A 21,780-nucleotide genomic window follows, 5' to 3' on the forward strand; every position below is an offset into this window, starting at 1 on the left:
TCAGAAGGCCAGGGAAGCTCTCTCCTACAGGAGTGGCCTGCTAAACATTCTGCTAGTCTCTGGGGCACCAAATGCTCACAGCCTTATCCTCTAACAACAAGGACAACCAAAATAAATGGATTCGACCTATGAACAGACTGTTCATGTTACAGCGCTGCTGAACTCCTGGCCTTTCCTGGGCTGAGGAACAGCTCACATGCCATGAGGAAAAAGCCCAGAGCCTGAGCTGTAAGTTGGAAAGCCAAGGTCCTCCAGGCAAAAGCAAGGTGGTGGAAGTAAAGTTGAGTTGTTTTCTGTATACCTATGAGGATACAGAGGAGGCCAGGACTTAACCAAGACTAAATGTACTACCAAAGGAAAAATAAATAGCACCCCAAATTGAAAACCATGGAAAACAGGGTACAATTGACATCTAAAACAGTACAGAATTCTATCACATTAAGTGTAAATATTAAACCCTCATTCATGATCTATTTGTTCCTAAAAAGCAAATTATCAGATCCTTATTAACATTCAGGCATTAAAGACAGCCCCCCCCCCCAACTACCTTCAGAAATAATTGTTAAATTAGATCATTTTCTGACACATTCAAGAGGTAGCAAGAAGACTACATTGTAACATCAAATATAAACTAGGAAACAGTTGTTATTTTGTTAATTCTTTAAAAAGAGAGAAAACTGATAGTTCACAACAGGTGGTTAATCACTCAGTTCAAACAGTACCACTCAGAAAACCACCACACCCAGCTACCAAGCAGGAGGGATCTGTGAGAAACAGGTATGGTGGCCTATTTCACTGTGTCTCCTTTCCTTGCTGATTCACTGTCACCACACTCTGTTGTACTGTGACAGAAATGACTCTAAATGAGCCACCTCCAGCAAACACCCCTCTGCCTCACACAAGGCTGATGATAAAGCAAGACCCTCTCTCTGAAAGAGACTCGAGGGGGAACCAATCAGTGTGGAGGTTCAGACACGTACTCAGAGAGAACAGGAGCAAAAGCCAAGTGCAGCAACCACCTTGCTGATGCTCTTTGCAAAGGGGACTTAGTTCTAGGATTCTGAAGACACTTGAGGAATGCCTAAGGAAGAGTTCTATGTATGGAATCAAACCATGAAGATCATTCTGCTGAAAAGGTATGCTGCATTATCACCACTTTGAATGGGAACTTATCCTGTGCATCTCACACAACATGGTTTCCTGGGGAGAGGTGGGCAGGTGGCAGAGAGCGGGTTTGCTTCCATACATACTTGGGTCACAGAGGGCACTAATGCCTTCCCTCACTGCCTGGCCCTGCAGACCACACGGCCCTACGTTTTCTTTAGGCATGGACTGAAACTCCTGATTTCTCAACTTCTGCTGTGTCCGTTTAATAGCTGCTTCCTCACAAAGGCAGGCTGTATTCAGCTGGCCAGGAGAAAGGAAGCAGTGGGCCAGAACATAGCCTACTCCTTGCAGAAGCTCTCCTCTCCTCTCCAAGATGCAGCAATACAGAGACAGCAAGGACCAGCAGTGTCAGAAACTGATAAAACCCATCACTGGCTAGGAAATGTTGGTGTGTCCATATTACATACAAAGGGGTGACAGGGCAGAAGAGGGATGAAAATTGCTTTCTAGGTTTCTTCCAGGACCCACAGGGCTGCTCTCCATTCATTGGAAAGATCTTTCTCTATCAGCAAACTTTGAAATTCACACATACTAGTGCTACTGCCCTCCCTCTAGAAGATCAAGCCTGTCGCTCTGCAAAGGCAGATGAAGACTGTCACAGCAACATCACCCCTACCGCCTCAGCACCTGAACAGTAGACTCTCACATGCTTTTCACACACAAGAACAGGGCATGTTTTCATGCGCTCCAGCTCATGCAGAAATTTCTAATGACCAATCCTCTCCAACTCAGAAATCAGCACCAGAGGACATTCTGGGCCAAAAAAACCCCAGGCCATCCATTGGGTAATTCAGTGATGGCAGACTTATTCTGAACAAAAATTTTGGGGGTGTTTACAAAGAAATTCAAAGAATTCATGGTTAGATCCCACCTTATCACAATGAAAATGGTTGTTGCAAAATGAATTCTTAACCTGAGATCATAAGTGAGCTTTGGCTAGATGCCAGGAATATTGACGAATCACCCCGGAGTATTCATGTGAATTCTCCTAGAGGGCAGGAGCTTTTCAACAGTTTCACAAAACTAACTGCTTTCACACATAAAAGGATCTAAAGACAATAAAGCATTGAAAGTAAAAATGGCATATGACAGATAGGTGGCAGGGAGATGATAGGGCAAGGGAGATGACAAGTACTGACAGAGGTCAGGAGCCCCTGAACATGCCTTCTCTTCTGTAATTTCTCTTAATAATGCTTTCTGATAACCAGGGACCAAGATGTCCCATAACTCTGCTTTGTTTTATTCCCTACACACAACACTTTTTTCCTTCCAATTAGGGCTCAAGTTGCCCTTTTGTAACCCTCTTGGTCCAGGCCCTCACCAATTTATTTCAAGAGAGCTTCAGGAACATTTAAAGTGAATTCACCCAATCCTTTTGGATACTGCACACCACTTTGACTCCACAATGTCATATGACTTTGGAATAAAAATTTATTTCATCATTTCACTTCTCTACTTGGATGACTAGTCTGGGAAACCAGGTGAAAGTTCTTATGCTTGAGTTTCTTGGGTCTCTACCCTGTGGACCCAGTATATGTTTTCAAATGACTTCAACAGTATTCCTGCTAATCCAATTAGGCCCATTTTCTCCATGCCTCTGACATATAAGTTCTCAACTATGTGTGTTCCCTGAGCCTATCTGTCCCTAAGGTACATGTTATAGAATGAAAAGAGATACCACATATCTGTAGCCACAACCTTATCATGATCATAAAACAGCTGCCACAACAACAGGGGTCCTAGGTGAACCACAATTAGGATTCAGATATTGAAATGATATTCATTTGAAATACTAGTAAAATTATATATGTGAATGTGTGTGTGCATAAAGGTACAGTTCAGTATGTAATTGTAAACTGCAACATACAATTTTCACATTGCTTCAGATGTTAGTCTTCATTCTATAGCTAACCTGAAGGCCCTTTGGAGACTGGAGTCTGTCCTTAGTATTTGTACTATATTTAACAGAGCTACACTCACGGAATCATGTAATCATAGAGCCCTCTCATTCAATTCAAGTGCACCTGGAAAAAGATGAACACATAACTATCTGATGAAGTTCGCTGAAAACATTTCAAGTTGGAGATGTGGCCAATGGCAAAGGGACTATGGAACCAAGTATGAGGTTGGCCTGCTTTCCTGGACTGGTGGTTTCCCAGTCTATCTCCATCCAGCACACAGGAGGTCAAAGGCTGGTCTATTAGCAGAAGCAGGATTATCTACAACCCGAGTACCACATTTCTATCCAAGCTCCTGAAACAGGAGATGTGCGAAAGTTTGAGTGGCAATGAGTGGGTGCATAACTCTGACCACCATAAACAATGAAACAGAACTAAGCAGCAGAGCTGTAAAGATCTCCTACCTCACAGCAAAAGATAAATGACTCAGAGGAAGGGAAAATAATTCTAACCGAAAAGGTTAAAAATCAGAACAAAGAGTGAATAAGTTACTAAACTTGCAAAGTGCTTCTCTCTGTGTTTCAGAACACATTGATGAATATGATGTTTCAGCATGAACCAAATAGATATCACTGATACACAGCAGCAGTAAACAATTCCTCTGGCCTTTTTAGTGGTTCCTGGGCAGCTGAAGGAAGCAACAGGGGTCCTGCCACTCAGAAAATAAGACACAGAGCAGACACAGGTGCAGAATGGTAGGTGGGAGAGCTAAGATTATGCAGCTGCTTTTTCAACAAAAATGAGAATTACTGATAAGAAAGGCAGAAAAGATGGAGAGAACACAGACTGGAAATGAGGAAATTGAGTCCTATAGTCAAGGGAGATGAGTGGATTAATGAGTCAGTAGGTCTTATGAGGCAGTGAAGCAAATAACAAAGAACTCCAGGTCATCCTCTCATCTAAAACTAATATAAGGAAGAAATGAAGACACATGCCATTGTGCTAGGTATGACAATGGGTCTGCAGTAGCAGGAAAAGAGGAAAGGAGGGATTATAAGAGATCATGACAGAGCATAATAATCGACACAGAATAAACACGATGGAAACAGTTGAAACAGATAAGCAAATGCTACTAACCCTAGATTAGGATCAAAGGAAAATTAGTCCTAGGTAGAATCAGGCATTTATGGCCCAAAAAGCCTTAGAAGAGGGAGTTCATATAAAACTGCCTCAGTGACACTGGTTTTTAATGTTCTGGCCACAATGTCCATCAGAAAAAAATTATGGGAACCATTGATGAATAATCCTTTTCTGAGGTGGTACATGCTTATAATCTCAGTGATTAGGGAGGCTAAGGAAGGAGGATCACAAGTTTGAGTGCAGCCTGGGTAACATGAGAAAACCCTGTCAAGAAAGAAAGGAAGAAAACCAGCAAGATAGCTAGGGATGTGGCTCACTGGTAGAGCAAACCTGGATTTCATCCCTAGTAACACACAAGACACCAAAAAACAAACAACAACAACAACAACAAACCTATTCTAAGATAAAAGCTCCCCTTAATATTTTTTTGAGGGCTTATACACATATACCTGCCCACTTCTACTTTTGAAAACTAGTACACACCATGGACAAAGTTCCATAGGCTTGTTTTTTCCCCCCAGAAACAGGAAAATAAATACTTACCTGTGTCATTAATTTCTTTACATCAATTTTGACAGCCACACAATAAATCCATCATATGGATGCACGTTTCATGATTTAATCAATTCCCTGCTGCTAGATATTTCTGTGAATATAATTCCACTAATATGCTATAAGGAATAACTTTTAGATAAACTGATGGTCATCTTGCTAATTACTTTTTTAGGACAGATGTACAAAAGTAGCACTTCTATGTCACACAGCCAGTGAGCAAAGCAGTATATGTTTTACACTGCTCTTTCACAAGGCGTCCTAGATTGACCGTACCTTGTCTCAAGGGCTCTATTTGGGGGTAACCCTTGAGCTTGGGTGATCTTTTCCCTATGCATCTAACTTTTGCAATTACATTTGCAATTATTTACCTGTTTACCCTAATCAAAATATCATGAATTTGTTTATGTCTTCTATGTGCTTGATAAAACATTTATTGCTGTAACATGAACAGTCATAGGAAATTTTAATGTGTCTTTTGAGTGATAAGTGTTAGTTATTGGCGTGTGATTTGGAAAATGGTTTTTCGGTGTGAACTACTCTGCCTAGGACTTACTGAAAAAGATTCATTGCCATCCTCTAGAGACTTGGCTCTCTGAACTTGATGCAAAAGCAAGAGGAACAGCAAGTAAGCTTTCTCAACTTCTGTGCCCAAAATGAGAGGGGGAATCAGAGGCAGCTTAAGATAAAACAGAAATGCACAAGGGAGTTCATAAGGAATTGAGATGCAAAGAATCTTGCAAATGAAAGAAAGTTATGAAGCAGATTTCCCCTCCACAAGCAGCTATAAAACTGTGCACTGATGTATCAGTGATTAATTATTTGAATTCTCATTCTCCTAAGAGATTTTCAAGGATTATAACAAAAGTAGGAAAGGGATATACCTCATAGAGGCTCAGCTCTCAGACCCACTAAGCCACCTAACATTGCTGAGGAATCAAATCAAGCAAGTACTGCAACTCAAGGTAATTTCACATGAAATTAGCCAAGAACTGGTAGAGGCTACTCAGAAAGAATGGAATTCAGGAGCCATGAATGTCAAATACAGGGAAGGTAAGACAGGAGTTAAAAGGGGTGGGGGGAGGAGTTAGGACAGAAATTCAAAGTTAGTCCACTACATGCCTTGTACTCTTTTACTTATAACCATATTTTAATTCCCATTAGACTCAAAATTAAATGATTTATCTGCCATAAAAGGACATACCATTTGATTTGTTTTCTAGTGGTCAGAACATGTTTATAGCAGTGGTTCTCAAATTTTATTATATATCACAGCCACCTGAAAAATGTCTTAAGGAGATAGGAGCAAGGGAACCTGAGTATTCACATTGTTAACAAGTTCCCAAAGTGACAACAATGATGTCTGAGAAAGACTGGTGTAGGGAGTCAAGTTACAAGAAACTCAAGGGTCAAGTGTTACATTTTGCTGTCACAATTTATTTTGGATTGAATTTATATTCCCAGTACAATAATCTTCAAACGGGAGCAAGGTGTGGTAATGCATGCCTTTTAACCCTAGAGACTTGGGAGGCTGAGGTAAGAGGATTGCAAGTTTGAAGCTCACTTGGATACGTCAGTGAGACCCTGTCCAAATCAAAAAAAAAAAAAAAAAAATTAAGAAGGTTAGGGACATGACTCAGTGGTGGAGAGTCTCTGGGTTCAATCCCTGATACTGGGGTGGAGAAGAGGAGATAATCATCAAATAAATATTTTGAGTGTGTGAAAGGAGCAAAACTCTTAGACAAGAAGGCAGTGGGATAGGAGAGAATAAACAAGATGCTCTGAACAGGTAGGCACTGGAGGCTGACCATATTAGGAGGAGAATAACAACCATGATGAAATCATCTAGAAAGGTTGGTCTAGGAAGGAATACAACCGGGCAGAGTAATGATTATGGAAAGGTCAGGCAAGAAGTAGTTCTCATACCAGTTGCTCATCTGACTGTGACTAGCAGCACTCTTTCCAGCTTGGTACACAAAGGAGCAGCTGTATCCATTGGATTCCACCTTTACCCCAGGCCCCACAGAATCATCAAGTAAACTTGAACAGCTTGCTTTATGCCAGAGGAACTGGGGGTGGGGGTGGGGGAGGTGGGAGGGAAAAGGAGGAGGGGACATGGGAGTGAACAACTCCTCTTAATACCCTGAAGGAGAAAACTCTTTGGAAATGGAGACATTATACAGCTCTCCAGAAGTGGCCATTTGTGCTGCCTTAAATGCAGATTGATTACTCCTATTTGGATGTTGAGTGCATCATCTTTCCTGAAGAAAGGGAAAAAGCTAAATTTCCCCACATTCAGCTGTGTCGTCAAATCACTTCTCCACACCAGCTCTTTTAATGCATTTTCCTGTTATCACAGCCACTTGCAGTAGCTGATCTACCCTACTCCCCAACAGTAACACCCCCTCCCAACACGTGCTGAATCCAATTAGCAACCTCAGGACTGTGACACCAAACTACAAGCTCAAATCTTGGTGGGACCATGCATCACCAGTATCTCTGCATCTCTGGGGTGGATAAGAAGGAAGTCAGGAAGGTGTTTAAGAGAAAGATCAACTCCCTTTCTCTGAGCTGGTTTCCAACCTGCAATGGCATGAGGTAATGCAGCTGGGAAAAGAAGGCAGAAGATAATAAACCTGACTCCTGCTTTTTATGATGCTTGAGCTAAAAATCCAACAATACCCTGATGTTATAAGAATCTATGATTAAACAGTGAAGGAAAGAGGAAAAACTTCAAGTAAAAGCTGTTTGTAACACTACTGAGTAGGTTCTAGTTTTATTCAAAGAGAATTTTCACTTGTTGGGGTCATTAGATTCAAAGTGAGAAATCTTGGTTTAAAGCTGTACCATTAAACTATTGAGAAGATGAGGACAGAGACTGAAAAGAAAAGATGAATTTCAGGGAGATGTTCTCAAGGGAAAATTTAATAGAAATGAGAGACAGAATAAAAAAGATGTAAGGCAAGCAGTGTTAATAATAAGGAAGATGAAAACAGGAAGGGCTAAGAAAAGAAAACAGGTAAGAAAAGACAAGAAATAGGAAAAATAGTAATACCCAGGGGTACTATTAGAATTATTTAATGCTGGTCCCTCTGAGATTGCATGCATTGTAAAAGGTGGAATCTATTATCTTTTTTGTTCACCACTATTATCCTCAATTCCTGGGACCCAGGATACACTCAAGAAAATGAGAATAAAGAGAAGAAATGAATGCAAAGCCATCATATGCAAAATAAATGAACACTGAAAAAAACTGTTCCTGGCAGGCAAATATCTGCTTTCCTGAAGAATGGATTAACCATGTTATCTATACCCTGTGATAGGATGTATAATTTTCAATTTTCAAGACACACAAACATTTGCAGGGAACTCACATTCAAATTCCACACCAATTTTCTCAATGGAAAGGCAAAGAAATGGAACTTGCTTCTTTTTATAAATATATTTAACAAATCAGAACAGTATTCAACTAGTATACAGAGTTTTTCCATTTTAAGGAGTCCTAAAGTTGTATCATCATCCCCTCCTCCTCCTTTTTTTTTTTTTTTTTGGCTGCTAGGGATCAAACCCAGGACCTCACAAGTGCTAGGCAAGTGCTCTACCTCTGAGCTACATTCCTGCCCTCCACTTGTACAGTTTAACTTAATAACACAAAGAGCTACTGACTGATGCTTCACATTATGCTCATAGCCAGTATGTGAATGTCAGTTCAACTGAAGATGCAAACATGAACCAATTGAAATTTTATGGAAAAACTTCCTTAAGTTTCAGAAAAACAGTAGAGCTGCTCTGGTTAAGAGTATAAGACAAAGAGTACTTCTTTCCCAATGGTATTAAAAAACATTTCAGTAGAACTGTAAAAATTTATTTACAAGTTCCTGCTATAAATGCATAAAAATGGTAAGCCTCCTGTGGTCCCAGTAACTATCACCAAGAGATATTCAGTGAAAGACATATTCCTCTTAACCACTGATACTGGCCTAGGAAAGAATGAGTTACTAACAATCATATATCCTTCTGATCAACCACTGTGGAAATGCCAGCAGTTTTCTTTGAGGTTTAGGCAGAGAGAAACCTAAGAGGGTCCTGTCAACTACATGGAAAAAAAGCAAGAACTGATGCTTACAGGCTTTAGAGATTGGAGATGTAGAAGTCAGAAAGGCAAGAACACTGTTTTTGTTTCTAAAAGAAGAGTGAGCTGAGGCAAAGCTGAGATGAGGGCAGGTTCATGCTTGCCTCTCAGAGAGGGAAGAAAACACCACAGTTTCCTGAATTTGCAGTGTTCTGGGAAACAACAGAATACATATGAAAAGATAAGAGCCTGCCCTTTTCTCTTTTCCTGAGATAACCCTAACCTCATTACGAATGTCCAGAGTGAATCTATAATGCATTTCAATCTGCTCAGACACGAGATTACTTTCCCACAGTCAAACTGGGGCATCAATTTCTTAATATATACATCCTATCTTGAAATCACAAAAGCTTAGAATTAAAAAGATTCTGTAAAGGAATAAAGCCCCAACTCTTGAACTAATGCAAATTCTCTTTTCCTGCAATAAGCCACAGATTCCAACAATTTCTAGAAAGTCTTAAAATATACCAGTTTTAAATAAAGTCATGGGCAGCTTCAGGAGAATGCACATAGATGCTATCCCCTAGATACGCATACCTACAAGAAAATATGGCATGAAGCCTGATCTAACTCCAGTCACTACCAGCTTGTCTTCAGTACCTTTAACATGCTCAATAAATGCCTATGTGGAAGACCACTAGCATAAAGATGTCAGTCACAAAATCAATCTGGATGTATCATGTCTAATATATGGGCTAGAGTACAAAGATACTGCACTTTAGAAAAATTTAAGTGTTTTGATAATGACTCACTCTCTTGGATGTAAGAAAGTCCCTGAAGGAGTAAAAAAATACCTTAAGTTTAGGACACCCATCTGGACTACAAACACAGGCGGCCAGCTAACCAAGATATGCTGTAATGAGACTGGAAATGTTGGAAAGTCAATCTGGGGATTAAAAACTAGAATCACACAGAAAAGACAATGTGTCACATTCCACAAGGAGCCCCAGAGGATGTCCCTAAAAAGGGAGACCAGGTTTAGGAGCATCACAGAGAACTGTGGGTCAGCTACACTCTAAGCTCTTTCTGCAAAAAAAAAAAAATATGGAGGCTAACATAAAAAGGCTCTCAGAACCCTGGGACAAAAATCAAGAGCTTTTCCATGGAGCCCATTAGAGAAGGAAGGCACAAGATGCAAAAAGAAATGCCAAAACCTTATCTTGCTGGGACACAAGGTAATTAGGGAGGAGGCAGCTGATGACAGACAACTGAACTAGAAAAGAAGGCTATCTTTGGGGGATTAGAGGCTTATTTATCCTTCAAACAAAAAGACATGACTTTCTCTAGATGGGCCAGGTATTTGAGACATAATGAGGGTTGCCGATCAGCAGACAGGTGTCTGAAAGAGATGCCTTAAAGGGTCAGCAAACTGATAGGAGCTGCTGTGGTGGCAGAGTGGTTTCTAACAGGCAGGTGGATATGCTTGAAAGCAACTGGCAAACTGCAATTGGTATTCTTCCCTTTCTGTCTCACCTGGTCTTCCAATGAGCACCTAACATACTACTCCCTGAGCAGCCATCAGATGATCTGAGAAAGGTTGGCAGATCATACCCCCTTGCAGAGGAAGTAGTGCCTACAGAGCCCTGAGAAAGCTCATCAACTCCTAGGCAGGCAGCTGCACTGACCCGAGAAGTCAGAAAAGCTAACAGGCTGCCCTTTCCCCAAAGCTTACAATGTTTCTTTAAAAGGATTAATGGCAAGGCAGTGCACTGGAAAGCAAAGTCAATGGAAGAGCACTCTGCACCATTGCTGATATCACTGGCGATTACCAGAGAGGTAACCAAGGTCAGGGGCAAGGAAATCTGTTGAAATTGACACTCCTGTGGAAAGGGACTAATGAAAATGATAGCTTTGAAATTTTACCTTCACCCACCTAAACTTTCAGAATGAATGACATAAATGCAGCAGATCTTATTATTTGGCCTTTGCCAAAGCATTAGATACAGTAGTGCAAGAAATTTTACTTTGAAAATTTATTCAAATTGGCTTGGTTCAGTACACAATCACTGAAAAGATTAAAAAGGGGCTGAAGGATGATAAACAAAAGACTGTTAAGTGACAGTCCATGCAATGAGAGACTTGGGGTCAACACCAAGGCCTTTCTTGTTGAGGGGTTCTATTCATGGCCTAGAAAAGGAGTAAACAACTCACTAATGAGATCTGCAGAGGACACTAAGCTGGGAGGCAGAGAAACTGCATGGGGGCATCAAATCACAAAACAGAGTTCAAGTGGAAAAAATATAGCTGATCTATCTAGGGGAAAGCAACCCTAAACTTAGATAATATTCGACAGACAGAGAGGATGAGGGGCAGGAGCCACATGTAAAAAGAGCTTTGACATGCTATAACGTGACAGAAGGAAGTAAGAAAGCCAAGGGCCACGTGGGGAGCATGCATGGGGGCACAGAGTGCTTTGAATTGAAGGCAAACGAAAATAAAGCAAAATAGGTGGTCTGCAAAAGAGGTCAACTTTATCGTTTTCCACTAGAAAAACACATCCTACACTCAAAATCTCTTTTATTTATGGCTTTGTAGCCATTAAACCAGACCTAACAGTTGTTTTGGTCTTTCTTGGATTTAGAAGATTAAAAAGGGTTAGTATCTAGAAGATGGCACTGGGCCACCATCCTAGGGCTCACTGACAGTAAAGCTCCAAAGGAAAACTCACTCACAGTTGAGGTTGGCTATTTCTCCTAATTCTTTATGAAACCTGTATTGCCTTTGGGCAATGCCTCGGGCTTGGGAAAGTGGTTAATTTCTCTCCATTTACTCAACCTACAACAGTGCAATGACCCCCGAAGCCAATTTTTCCACTATCAGTCTGAAAGCAATGGCTCAACACAATTATCTCTAGGCAACTCAATGCTTTAGCAAGCATCTTGTTACATTACTTCAGCACAAAAATCAGCACTAAAGAAGCTATTTTCTTTTTAAAACCTAAATTTAAAAAAAATTTCCCTATATGTGTTTCTTCTTTAAAAACACTCACAACAACTGTCACATCATGGCTATTCTAGCAGCATGATAAAAGAACTTATTCTGGTTTCATTTTCCAGAGAAGTTTTGCAAATTGTTTCCATGCTTACCTGTCAGAACTAAATATTCACTAGTGGCACAGTGAACCCAGTACTAAAAATATGAGTGTATACACCCACTACACAGCTTGGTGTTCCTGCTACTCTGGGAACATCTAACCTGTCCTTCGAGTTGCCATCAGATAAGGCTGAACATTCTGGTCACAGACTCACATTGTGAATTGCACCAATAGTTGAGTAAATGTTCATTTCTTAGAGTGACTAGATGATCACACAGTATTAAGAGATGTAAAACCCCATTTCCAATCATGGAATTTTTGAGCCCACCTGGACTAGAGATAATATAGGAAGGAAGAGAAGAGAGGGCTTATGAGAAACACCAATTATGGATCTATATATAAAATATATATATATATATATTTTAATGTCCACTAATGAGCCCTAAACATTCAAAGATATGGGTATTTTCACTGAACTCTTCGTACCTAACAATCAGGTCCTGGACAGGGCCTACTGGGGAAACCCCACGAGAAATAATCCAAAAAGCCACAGCCTGACAGACCGATTTCTCAGCTGACATTCTGTGTGACATTCTATAGATGCTCTATCCATCAGGATATGACACAGTGTTAGAGGTAAATGTCACATTTCAGGGCCATGTTCTGGGCCAAAGAGCAAGAAAAGTGATCTCAATGACAAGTCTGAAGCTGAGATTAGATAACATGTGCCCAAACTCATTCCTTCTCTAACCACAGCACATAACCTGACAATGGCCAAACTTCTAGAACTAAAGGGGTCCTAGAGGCCATGGAAAAAATTCCTGAGTGAGACCAGCCTGTGCAATGCCTTTGAAACAATGGATCTATTCTGGTTGAGTCCATGTAGTCTGCTGAGCTATCCAAGTTGGTCCAGCATTAAGTAGCTCAGTTCTTATTACTTCTCAGGAAGTCTGGGAATCACTCAACTATCAGTATCATCCAGTAACAAAAGTATCCCTGAATTAGAGCCTTGAGGATTGTCAATGACAAGAAACACTGCTGAGCAGTATGCATATCCTTGGGGCAACCAGCCACAGGGATGAAGGACAAAAGTAAAATGTCACAGGGTTTCTCAAATGCTCTCCTGCCAGCTGTCAAAAGTTTTGGAAACCAAATTTCATTTCCCAACAAATGTTTTCATTTCCTTTGTACATTACAAAAGGTCTAAAGGTGATAAATGGGAGAGGCTGAGAGGAGAGGCCTCTGAAGGTAAGACACAGAGGCAAATGTACTACACGCACAAGCAGGGCTTCCCTGCTAGTTCCAGGAATAGGATAAAAATATCTGTTATAGTACTCTAAATCCATAGTTCCTTTTATAACATCAGTATAGGGAGATCATTTCTAGTATATTTTATAGATTTTAAAAAATAGAGGCCCAAATGAACTTAATCAAGGTTAGGTAATAAGTTCAAAGTGTGCTCTTCTTGTTTTCATGGGGGAAAAAACTGGAATGAAAAAAGGATACGAACTCTATCAGCATATTATTTTCTAACCCATTCTTCACAGCTATAGGTACAAGAGTGGAGACAAAAAAACAGGGCTGTTGGTCCCAGTGAGTTTACATTAGTAATTTTTTGACTCACCTGGCCTCTGCAGCAAGCAGCTCATCATAGTGTGAGGATCGCTGGTCATCATCCTGCCGGTATCTGATCACAGTGGCTAGACCTTTGCTGACAAGAGCCTCAGCGATGTTTCTGCAATGGAAAAGGTAGGTCAGTGAGCACTAGAGGTGCATATGGGGCTCAGTCAACAGAAATAATAACAGTTAGCACCTGGAGGTCTTAACGCGTTCTGGCAGGGGAGGGAGAGGCCAAGGATTTCAAGACCAATGAATTGTTAAGCTAGAAATCCAAATACAAGGTTGAATACAAAGTTCCCTAGTTCAGCATTTTTCTGGTTAGTACAGTCAGATGCTATATCAATCCATACATAAAAACTAGCAGAAAATATCTGTAAAAAGCCCACATTAGGCCGGGCTATTTACAGAATGTCATAAACAAGCCACTACCCTCAAGAAAAGTCTGCTCTAAAATATCAGGCACATAGATAAAAAAAAAAAGAAAAGAAAAGAAACACATAAAAGCATGACCTAAATTTCTCAAAATCTCCTTCTCAGCCTATGCTGTAACTAGAAAATGTCTTGTTTCATTTTGGCAATGTTAGAAATGTCGGTTTAACATGATGGCCAAAAGTACTTTTCTTCTCATCACAACTGCTGAGAGTGGATCTCCCACCCAAACTGGGCTTGGGGAAAGGCCAAGAAGGAAGTGGGGAAGAGGAGAGCCAGGCAGGAGGCATTCTGGTGAGAAGAATACCACATGGTGATCAAAGAAAGTAAAAAGTGTAAAATCTAAGATGGTCAGTTTTGGAGTAATATTCCATGGGACTACAGGATATTATGGTTTACAATCTGACCTGAAGAATTAAAAAATGTATTCAGCCTTCTTTTGTTCACCAGAGCTGCTTCCACTAGGTAAACAGAGGTGTCACCAATAGTGGCTACAACTACTAATAAGAGATGAGAAGTACATGGAAAGTGAAGCTAAGAACTAACAAAGCATATTTCCAAGGCTCCTCCCCAATCTGGAAAGGGAACTTGGACATGAAAATGAAGTATAAAAACAAAATTTCCAAAAACTACAGAAAGCAAATGTGAAAAAGCAAAAGACATGATATTATTGAGGGAGAGTGGTGGTTATGTCTTTCTTTGTGTCTGTCATAATTACACCAAGGGCCCCACTCACACCATCTGGTTCGCTGCCCTTTGGGGAGAGGGTACTGTAAGCAATAGGCTACTGTGCCATATGCTATGATTTAGTATTACTTGAAAATGTAGTTAACTCTTAACATACTAGTGGTCCTTAGAGAGTGGTGTTGTGGGAATGCTGGCAGCTGGACTGACCAGTACGTATGCGTGTTTAAGCCACTTAAGGGTTCTGTTTATCCATTCACACTCAGCACAGACTTTTTTAAGGAAGAAGAAAAAAAAAGTGCTGGTAAAGAAAGGAGGAAAAGATGCTGTGGCTGATTCTCATTATATGCCCCTCTGCTGCCTGTTTATCTACTGCTGAATGATATTAATATCTCTAAAACACCACGGAATTAGCACTTCTCAAAATCCACACCCACAAAGAGGCTGCTTTGCTGGCCACCCTGTCTCCTGAGTCACTGCATGAGCACGCTGGCAAATGCTGTCATTATCACAGACTTGTGTTTTGGCAGCATGAAGAAGTCAACAGCCCCAAATCAGCAGATGTAGATGTTGATACACGGTGAGGATTTAACTAAGGTTGTCAAGAAGGAGCCCTAACAGGGCAGGACAGGGGCTCCACCCACCCAAAAGCTGGCCAGAAGGCTATGAAGTGGTGTGAGAGGCAACTCCACTTTGACAGATTGAGATGTCTTGGTAATTTTAAATGCCAAAAGAGTAAAGAAATATTTGTTACTGAATTTTGAATTACTGGGCATTGATATTTTACAGTCAATACATGGGGTCTGCAGGAGAAAGCTGGGATGACAGAGCAGGTGAGAATAATTTCACACAAATAAGCCTCTATATGAAAAACTAGAGAATACTAAGAAAAACAGCACAAATGTTTAATGATCCATTCCCGTTAATGCTGCTCAAAATCAATTCCCAGAATTACTGAGCACCTGCCTGGCCAGCAGAGAATCAAGGGTACAATCCTTACCTACTTTTCAGTCCTGGCCATCTTGATCCTAACAGCAAATGTCTACAACCCAGTCAAGACCTGCCACATGGAGTACCTAAGGCCTTAGGTTCTCAATTCCCTCCACCACCTCTGCCCACTACTTTCCTTTCCCTACCCCCTACAGTTGAGCTCCTGAGCTGCATTCTCTGGCAACTTATCCTAATTACAGATTTTCCCTGGAGGGACAGTGTGGTGTTGATGGGTAAAGAGAGTAAAAATACATAAAATAATAACAACTCTCATTATTGGGTTTTTACTACATTCTAGGTATGTGAGAATCACACAGTCTATTCTTGGTGCATTAATAAATTATCATGCAATATTGCAATTATCAACTCATAGTGCCTATCTTCCCTGCACTCTGTGAGGACAAGGTTTATGTTTTTCTTGCTTGATATCCAGTTACTATTACAGTACTTTGCACCAAGTAGACAGAAAATGTTTTTGGAGTGAAATTATTTAGCTCATTTAGGATAAAAATAATTTTTTAAATATGGCACAATTAGAGCATGTTCTTTTGTTTTAAAACATCCCAAAGTTTTGAGACTCTTTTAAGGAAAAAAAAAATCCTAATCATTTTGTAAATGTAGCACTGGAACATTAGTTATTTCCCAAGCCAAGTTTGCCCAGCAGAGAAAAAAGGACAGTAACTTTCTCCATGCCTTTCCAGCTTTTGTCTTTCTCTTCCCCATTATCTGAGGCTACAATTAGAAAAGAGAATGAAAAGGACTGAGTGAAAATGGAATTAGCCCAGCTACTTGTACTTGACGGTCTCATTCACTTCTTTTGGCTGCTAATGAAAGGTCAGGAGATTTTCCCTTGGCTAAAGATGGCTCAGAACCTGACAGAAGTGCACTGATCACTTGCCCAGGAAGAAAAGAGAACATTAAATTATGTGCCATGACAATATGCTGCTTTTAGACAAATTTATAAGTTCTGCTTTCTGCATGTATCAGTAATTCTACTCCAATTAAATATGTCTAGAGCAAATGGATAATTTAAAGTCAACATATAACAAAAGGACTAACAGCCTTGGAGATCTGTCAATAAGTCATCTCTATTCATATCAGCTAGGAACTCAAAAAGAATTAAGTGCTGGAAATAAACCGATTCTCCAATCTAAAAGAGGTATTGAGGGTTCTGTTAAAAGTGAATAGTTGCCATTAGACATGATCAGGTATTCCTGATACAAACACAAGTGACATTGGTCTCACATGAACGTTCTAAAAATATCTACAAGTAGTTGGGCATCTCTTTCCCTCACACTTCTTTCCATATAGCAAGCAGGTTGTGATAAGCTGTAAGATTCCCACTATAAGATCATTTCAAAACCATCAGGTTCTGTGTTCTGAAAACATGGAGAAAAGGTATTTTATGCCCATATAAGACAGTAGGAAACTTAAAAGTAAAGTTTCAATTTAGAGCAGTCTCTAAATGTTCGATCACATTTTTGCCTGCCTTCCTCATTGCTTCCCCCCTCATCCCAATACCGGAAGTGACAAATAATATATTGATAGGTGAGATAACTGTCTAAAATTGTTCATATTACATAGAACACACTATGAAGCAATTTTGCAACTATCTGAAGGAACAGAAAAGCTACAGACACAGCACAAAGAACAAGCCCTTCTTCTTTGAACCATCTGAGAGCAAGTGCCTGACCTATTGAACTACCATCCCCAAATACTTTAGTGTGCATTTCCTATAAACCAGGCTATCTTCCTGCATGTAAAAAAAAAAAAAAAAAAAAAAATCAAGCTGAACTAGGTTGTTAACATAGATAGACACATTATTACCATCACATGCACAAATCAATTAATGTTTTAATGGGATACTGATTTTTAATAAAGGCTCTGCAATAGTAGTCCATCCTTATCTATAGGAGATATATTCCAAGATTCCCAGTAGAGGCCCGAAACCACGGATAGTATGGAATCCTTTACAGACTGCTCTCTGCATCAATGGATTCCTCATTTGTGAATTCAACCAACCCTGCATTGAAAGTATTCACACACACACACACACACACACACACACACACACACACACAATCACATTTGTACTGAACATGTACAAACATTTCTCTTGTCATTATTCCCTACACAATACAGTATAACAACTACTTACATGTTGTAGCATTTATGTTGAAGTAGCACAAGTAATATGGAAAAGAATTAAAGTATATGGAAGAAGATGCATGAGTAAGTGCAAATACTACAACATTTTATATAAGGGACTTGAACTTTCATGGATTTGGTATCTGTGGAGTTTCCTAGAACCAGTTCTTCATGGATACTGATGGACAACTGTATTTTAGCCCTCACATACATACGTACATACATGTATATGATAAAATTTGCAAACTAGAAATAGTAAGAGATTAAAATCAAGAACTAATCATAAAATAAAACAATTATAACAATATATTGTAATAAAAGATATGTGAGTGTGGTCTTAAAATATCTTCTTATATTCTTCTATTTAAAATAACACTTTTGGGCTGGGGATGTGGCTCAGGCGGTAGCGCGCTCGTCTGGCATGCGTGCGGCCCAGGTTTGATCCCCAGCACCACATACCAACAAAGATGTTGTGTCCGCCGAGAACTAAAAAATAAATATTAAAAATTTAAAAAAAAATAAAATAAAATAAAATAAAATAACACTTTTTTTAAAAAAATATTTTTTTCAGTTGTAGATGGACACAATATCTTTATTTATTTATTTTTATGTGATGCTGAGGATTGAACCCTGTGCCTCACACATGCAAGGCAAGTGCTCTACCAATGAGTTACAACTCCAGCCCAAGAGAACACTTGATAACTTTTCTTTTGCATGTCTAAATTGCCAGCATCACTCTTGCACTTTGGGGCCATTATTAAGTAAAACAGTGGTTGCTATAATACAAACACTGGAATAGCATGATAGTAATTGGAAAACCAAGATATCTACCAAATGACTCCTGGCAGGGTAGTGTATACAGTGGATATATGGACAAAGGGATAACTCCAACATCTTGGGCAGGATTGAGCAAGATGGTGTAAAATTTTATCACACTACTCAGGATGGTGCATAATTTAAAATTTATGAATTATTATTTCTGGAATTTTTAATATTTTGGGAAGTGGTTGACCATGGGTAACTGAAACTGCAGGTAATGCGAGAAATGCTACAGTTCAGAACCAGGCCTTCCATTTAGTTGTCACTCCTTTTAATCTGGAAAAGTCCCTCTCTGGCTTCCTTTGACCTATATGATACTTTAGCAGCATGCAGGTCATTTATTTTGAGTTGTCTGTTTCTTCATGATTAGACCCAAGATATGTAATGATATGCAATTTACCTTGATCACTTAATTAGAGTGTTGACTATCAGGTTTCACCACTTTTGCTCTTTGTAAACAACAGATACTCTGTGAGAAACTTTGAACTACATAATTTTTATCCATCATCAAACTCCCCAAGTTATTCATTTATTTAGTTGAATTAGTATGAACTCATGATTGCTTATTTTGTTAAAAGGGTTATAATCTGGGGTTAGGGTTGGGGTTCAGTGGCAGAGCACTTGCTTCGCATGTACCACATAGAAATAAATAACAAAATTTTTAAAATGGGGTTGTAATCCACTACTATTGTTCTTTATTTTGATTTTCAAATTGTTCCCAACTTGGCCTGAGGGAGCAGGGTCAATGTATTGCCTTCAATGTACTCTGGACAGGTCTCCTATCCTTTGATAACTCCTTATTTTCTGGCAAAACATGTTTCAGGCTTATATTGTATAGTATTTCCCAGATCTAGATTTAGCCATTTTTCTAAGGAGCCCACATTTATAATCTTTATTTATTTCTATATCTATGCACAATTATTGAAAGCCATGTGTGGCAGTCATGAAAATGTGCCTCTTGGATCACCAACTGCAGGAAGCATAATTGAGTGACAGCTCAGCTTCTGTGCTCTGAAATCCATCACTACTATTTCAGCCAAGGCCATGCTTCCCACCAACTGCTACTAGCCAATAACTCAGTCCAGTGGAGATACTAAGGCAGGTCTACTACTGAGAGACCTGATGCCTCTGATGGGCCATTTGGACCCGAGGAACGTCTTGGTCCATTCTCTGCAGCTATAACAGAATATGTGAGACTGGGTAATTTATGAAGGAAAGAGATTTTTCTGGCTCATGGTTCTGAAGTCCAAGATGTTCAAGATCATGGTGCTAGCATCTGGTGAGGTTCCTTGTGCTACATCAGAAGATGGAAAGGGACATGTAAGTGTATGTGACAGAAAGCAAAAGGGGCTGGTCCACTTTTATAAGAACCAACTTTGGTGATAATTGATCTCCCCCCAGTATAACTGTCTTAATCCATTCATTAGGGCTCTGTTCTCATGACTCTAGCACTTATTTTTACTCTATGTCCTGACACTGCTGAATTGGGAATTAAATGTCCAACATGTAAATGTGAGGTGATATATTCAATCATAGAAGAGACACAATATCAGCTTTAAGGAAACTATCCTTAGAATTGCCCCACAGTTATAAACATACCCTGAGTTACCACAGATACCTTCAGTTTGAATTCAACACAAGCACTCCTCCTTTCACATCCATGAGTCCCTTCTCAGACAGTGAGGGGACTTATTGTTAGTACTTTTACTTATAGGATCAAACTCTGGCAATGTAACCAATCTTGTATCATTGTTGCCACTGCCTCCTCAGTGGATGCTCAGCCTCAGCCTCTGTGTCAATGTCTGCACTCAGCATGGACTCTGCCCTTGTAAAGATACCTCTATCCTGCTATTGGGCTCTGATGCTCTAAGCTAGATTACCCTTTTGGGCAGATAGGCCTCTTTTGAACTGCCCTAACTGCTGAGAGACACAATTGTTTCCTTTTGTCTACAAACACCAAACACCAACCGCTACTAAATTTCCATAGAGCCAAACTATGAAGAGGCAGAGGAGACCACTTCTCAAGGATGCTCTTGCTTCTTCATGAGAGAATTGGAGTAGATGTTATTATACCTTTGCCTGTCTGGTTACGCTCTCAGTCAAGGGTGCACATTTCAACAGAATAAACATAAATCCTTCCCCATATATACATATATTTCTCTCACTCACACATTCTGTGACTTCAATGATTTGGTGCCTGTAAGTAGAGCTAACTCAAAGGGAATACACTACATGATAAAATAGAACCTGGGTTAAATGGATAAAGATATCATAAGCAGGCACAGGGAATAATACTTTAACACACCCTGCACACCCATCTTTTCTCTCTCCATCTGAAAATGATAACAGGTAACTCAATGGTTCTGGCTCATAGATCTTTATCTAGCTCTTTGAGCTTAACATTTTAACAGTCACTGAGGTGCCTATGGAGATGACAAGCAGAATATTTTCCTTAAGGCAAACACATGTGGGCATATTAAGAATAAAGCAGAGGGGCTGGAGATGTGGCTCAAGCGGTAGCGCGCTTGCCTGGCATGTGTGTGGCCCGGGTTGGATCCTCAACACCACATACAAACAAAGATGTTGTGTCCGCCGATAACTAAAAAATAAATAAATATTAAAATTCTCTCTCTCTCTCACTCTCTCTTTAAAAAGAAAAAAAACTTTTCTCTCTCTCTCTCTCTTTAAAAAAAAAAAAAAGAATAAAGCAGACCACAAAAGTAATGCTTCTGTAATACATTTTAGTCAAGGTTAAAGGAAAGACTGAATGATAATTAACAGTCACTTGATCTGTAGTGAGAAACATATCATAGGCATAGACAGAAGTACTCATGCGCACACATGTACACACACTCACACACTGGATGGAGTTCTTCACAATAGCTTTAAGACCTTGTGGTAAAATTTTATAAACTCAGCCCAAAATAGACCCCATGCCTCTTTACTGTTAGACATTAAGCAAGTATCCCAGACCTCTGTTACCTATGATGCCCAAAGGCTCTGGCATTTTAAGCTGTTTCTAATTTCTCTACACAGTGGTAACCACTTTTGCGACAAGTACAGGCTTTCCCCCTGGGGTGAAGAACCCCAGTTGACAGAGCTCCAGTATTGATTTCTGACATATGAGATGGAGATGGCTGATCTCGCTTCTCAGTTGCTCAGGGGAT

At 39.9% G+C, this 21,780-nt stretch overlaps 1 protein-coding gene across 1 annotated transcript in view; it reads right to left on the minus strand.

The window, feature by feature from the left end:
- Snd1 (staphylococcal nuclease and tudor domain containing 1) overlaps positions 1-21,780 on the minus strand; it is a 410,467-nt gene that overhangs the window by 171,247 nt on the left and 217,440 nt on the right. The window contains exon 13 of the mRNA XM_005319414.4: positions 13,548-13,658. Within this exon, the coding sequence (XP_005319471.1) occupies positions 13,548-13,658 (111 nt within the window). The remainder of the gene's footprint in view (positions 1-13,547; positions 13,659-21,780) is intronic.

The sequence above is a fragment of the Ictidomys tridecemlineatus genome, chromosome 2 (genome assembly GCF_052094955.1).
Source record: "Ictidomys tridecemlineatus isolate mIctTri1 chromosome 2, mIctTri1.hap1, whole genome shotgun sequence".
NCBI classification, from domain to species: domain Eukaryota; kingdom Metazoa; phylum Chordata; class Mammalia; order Rodentia; family Sciuridae; genus Ictidomys; species Ictidomys tridecemlineatus.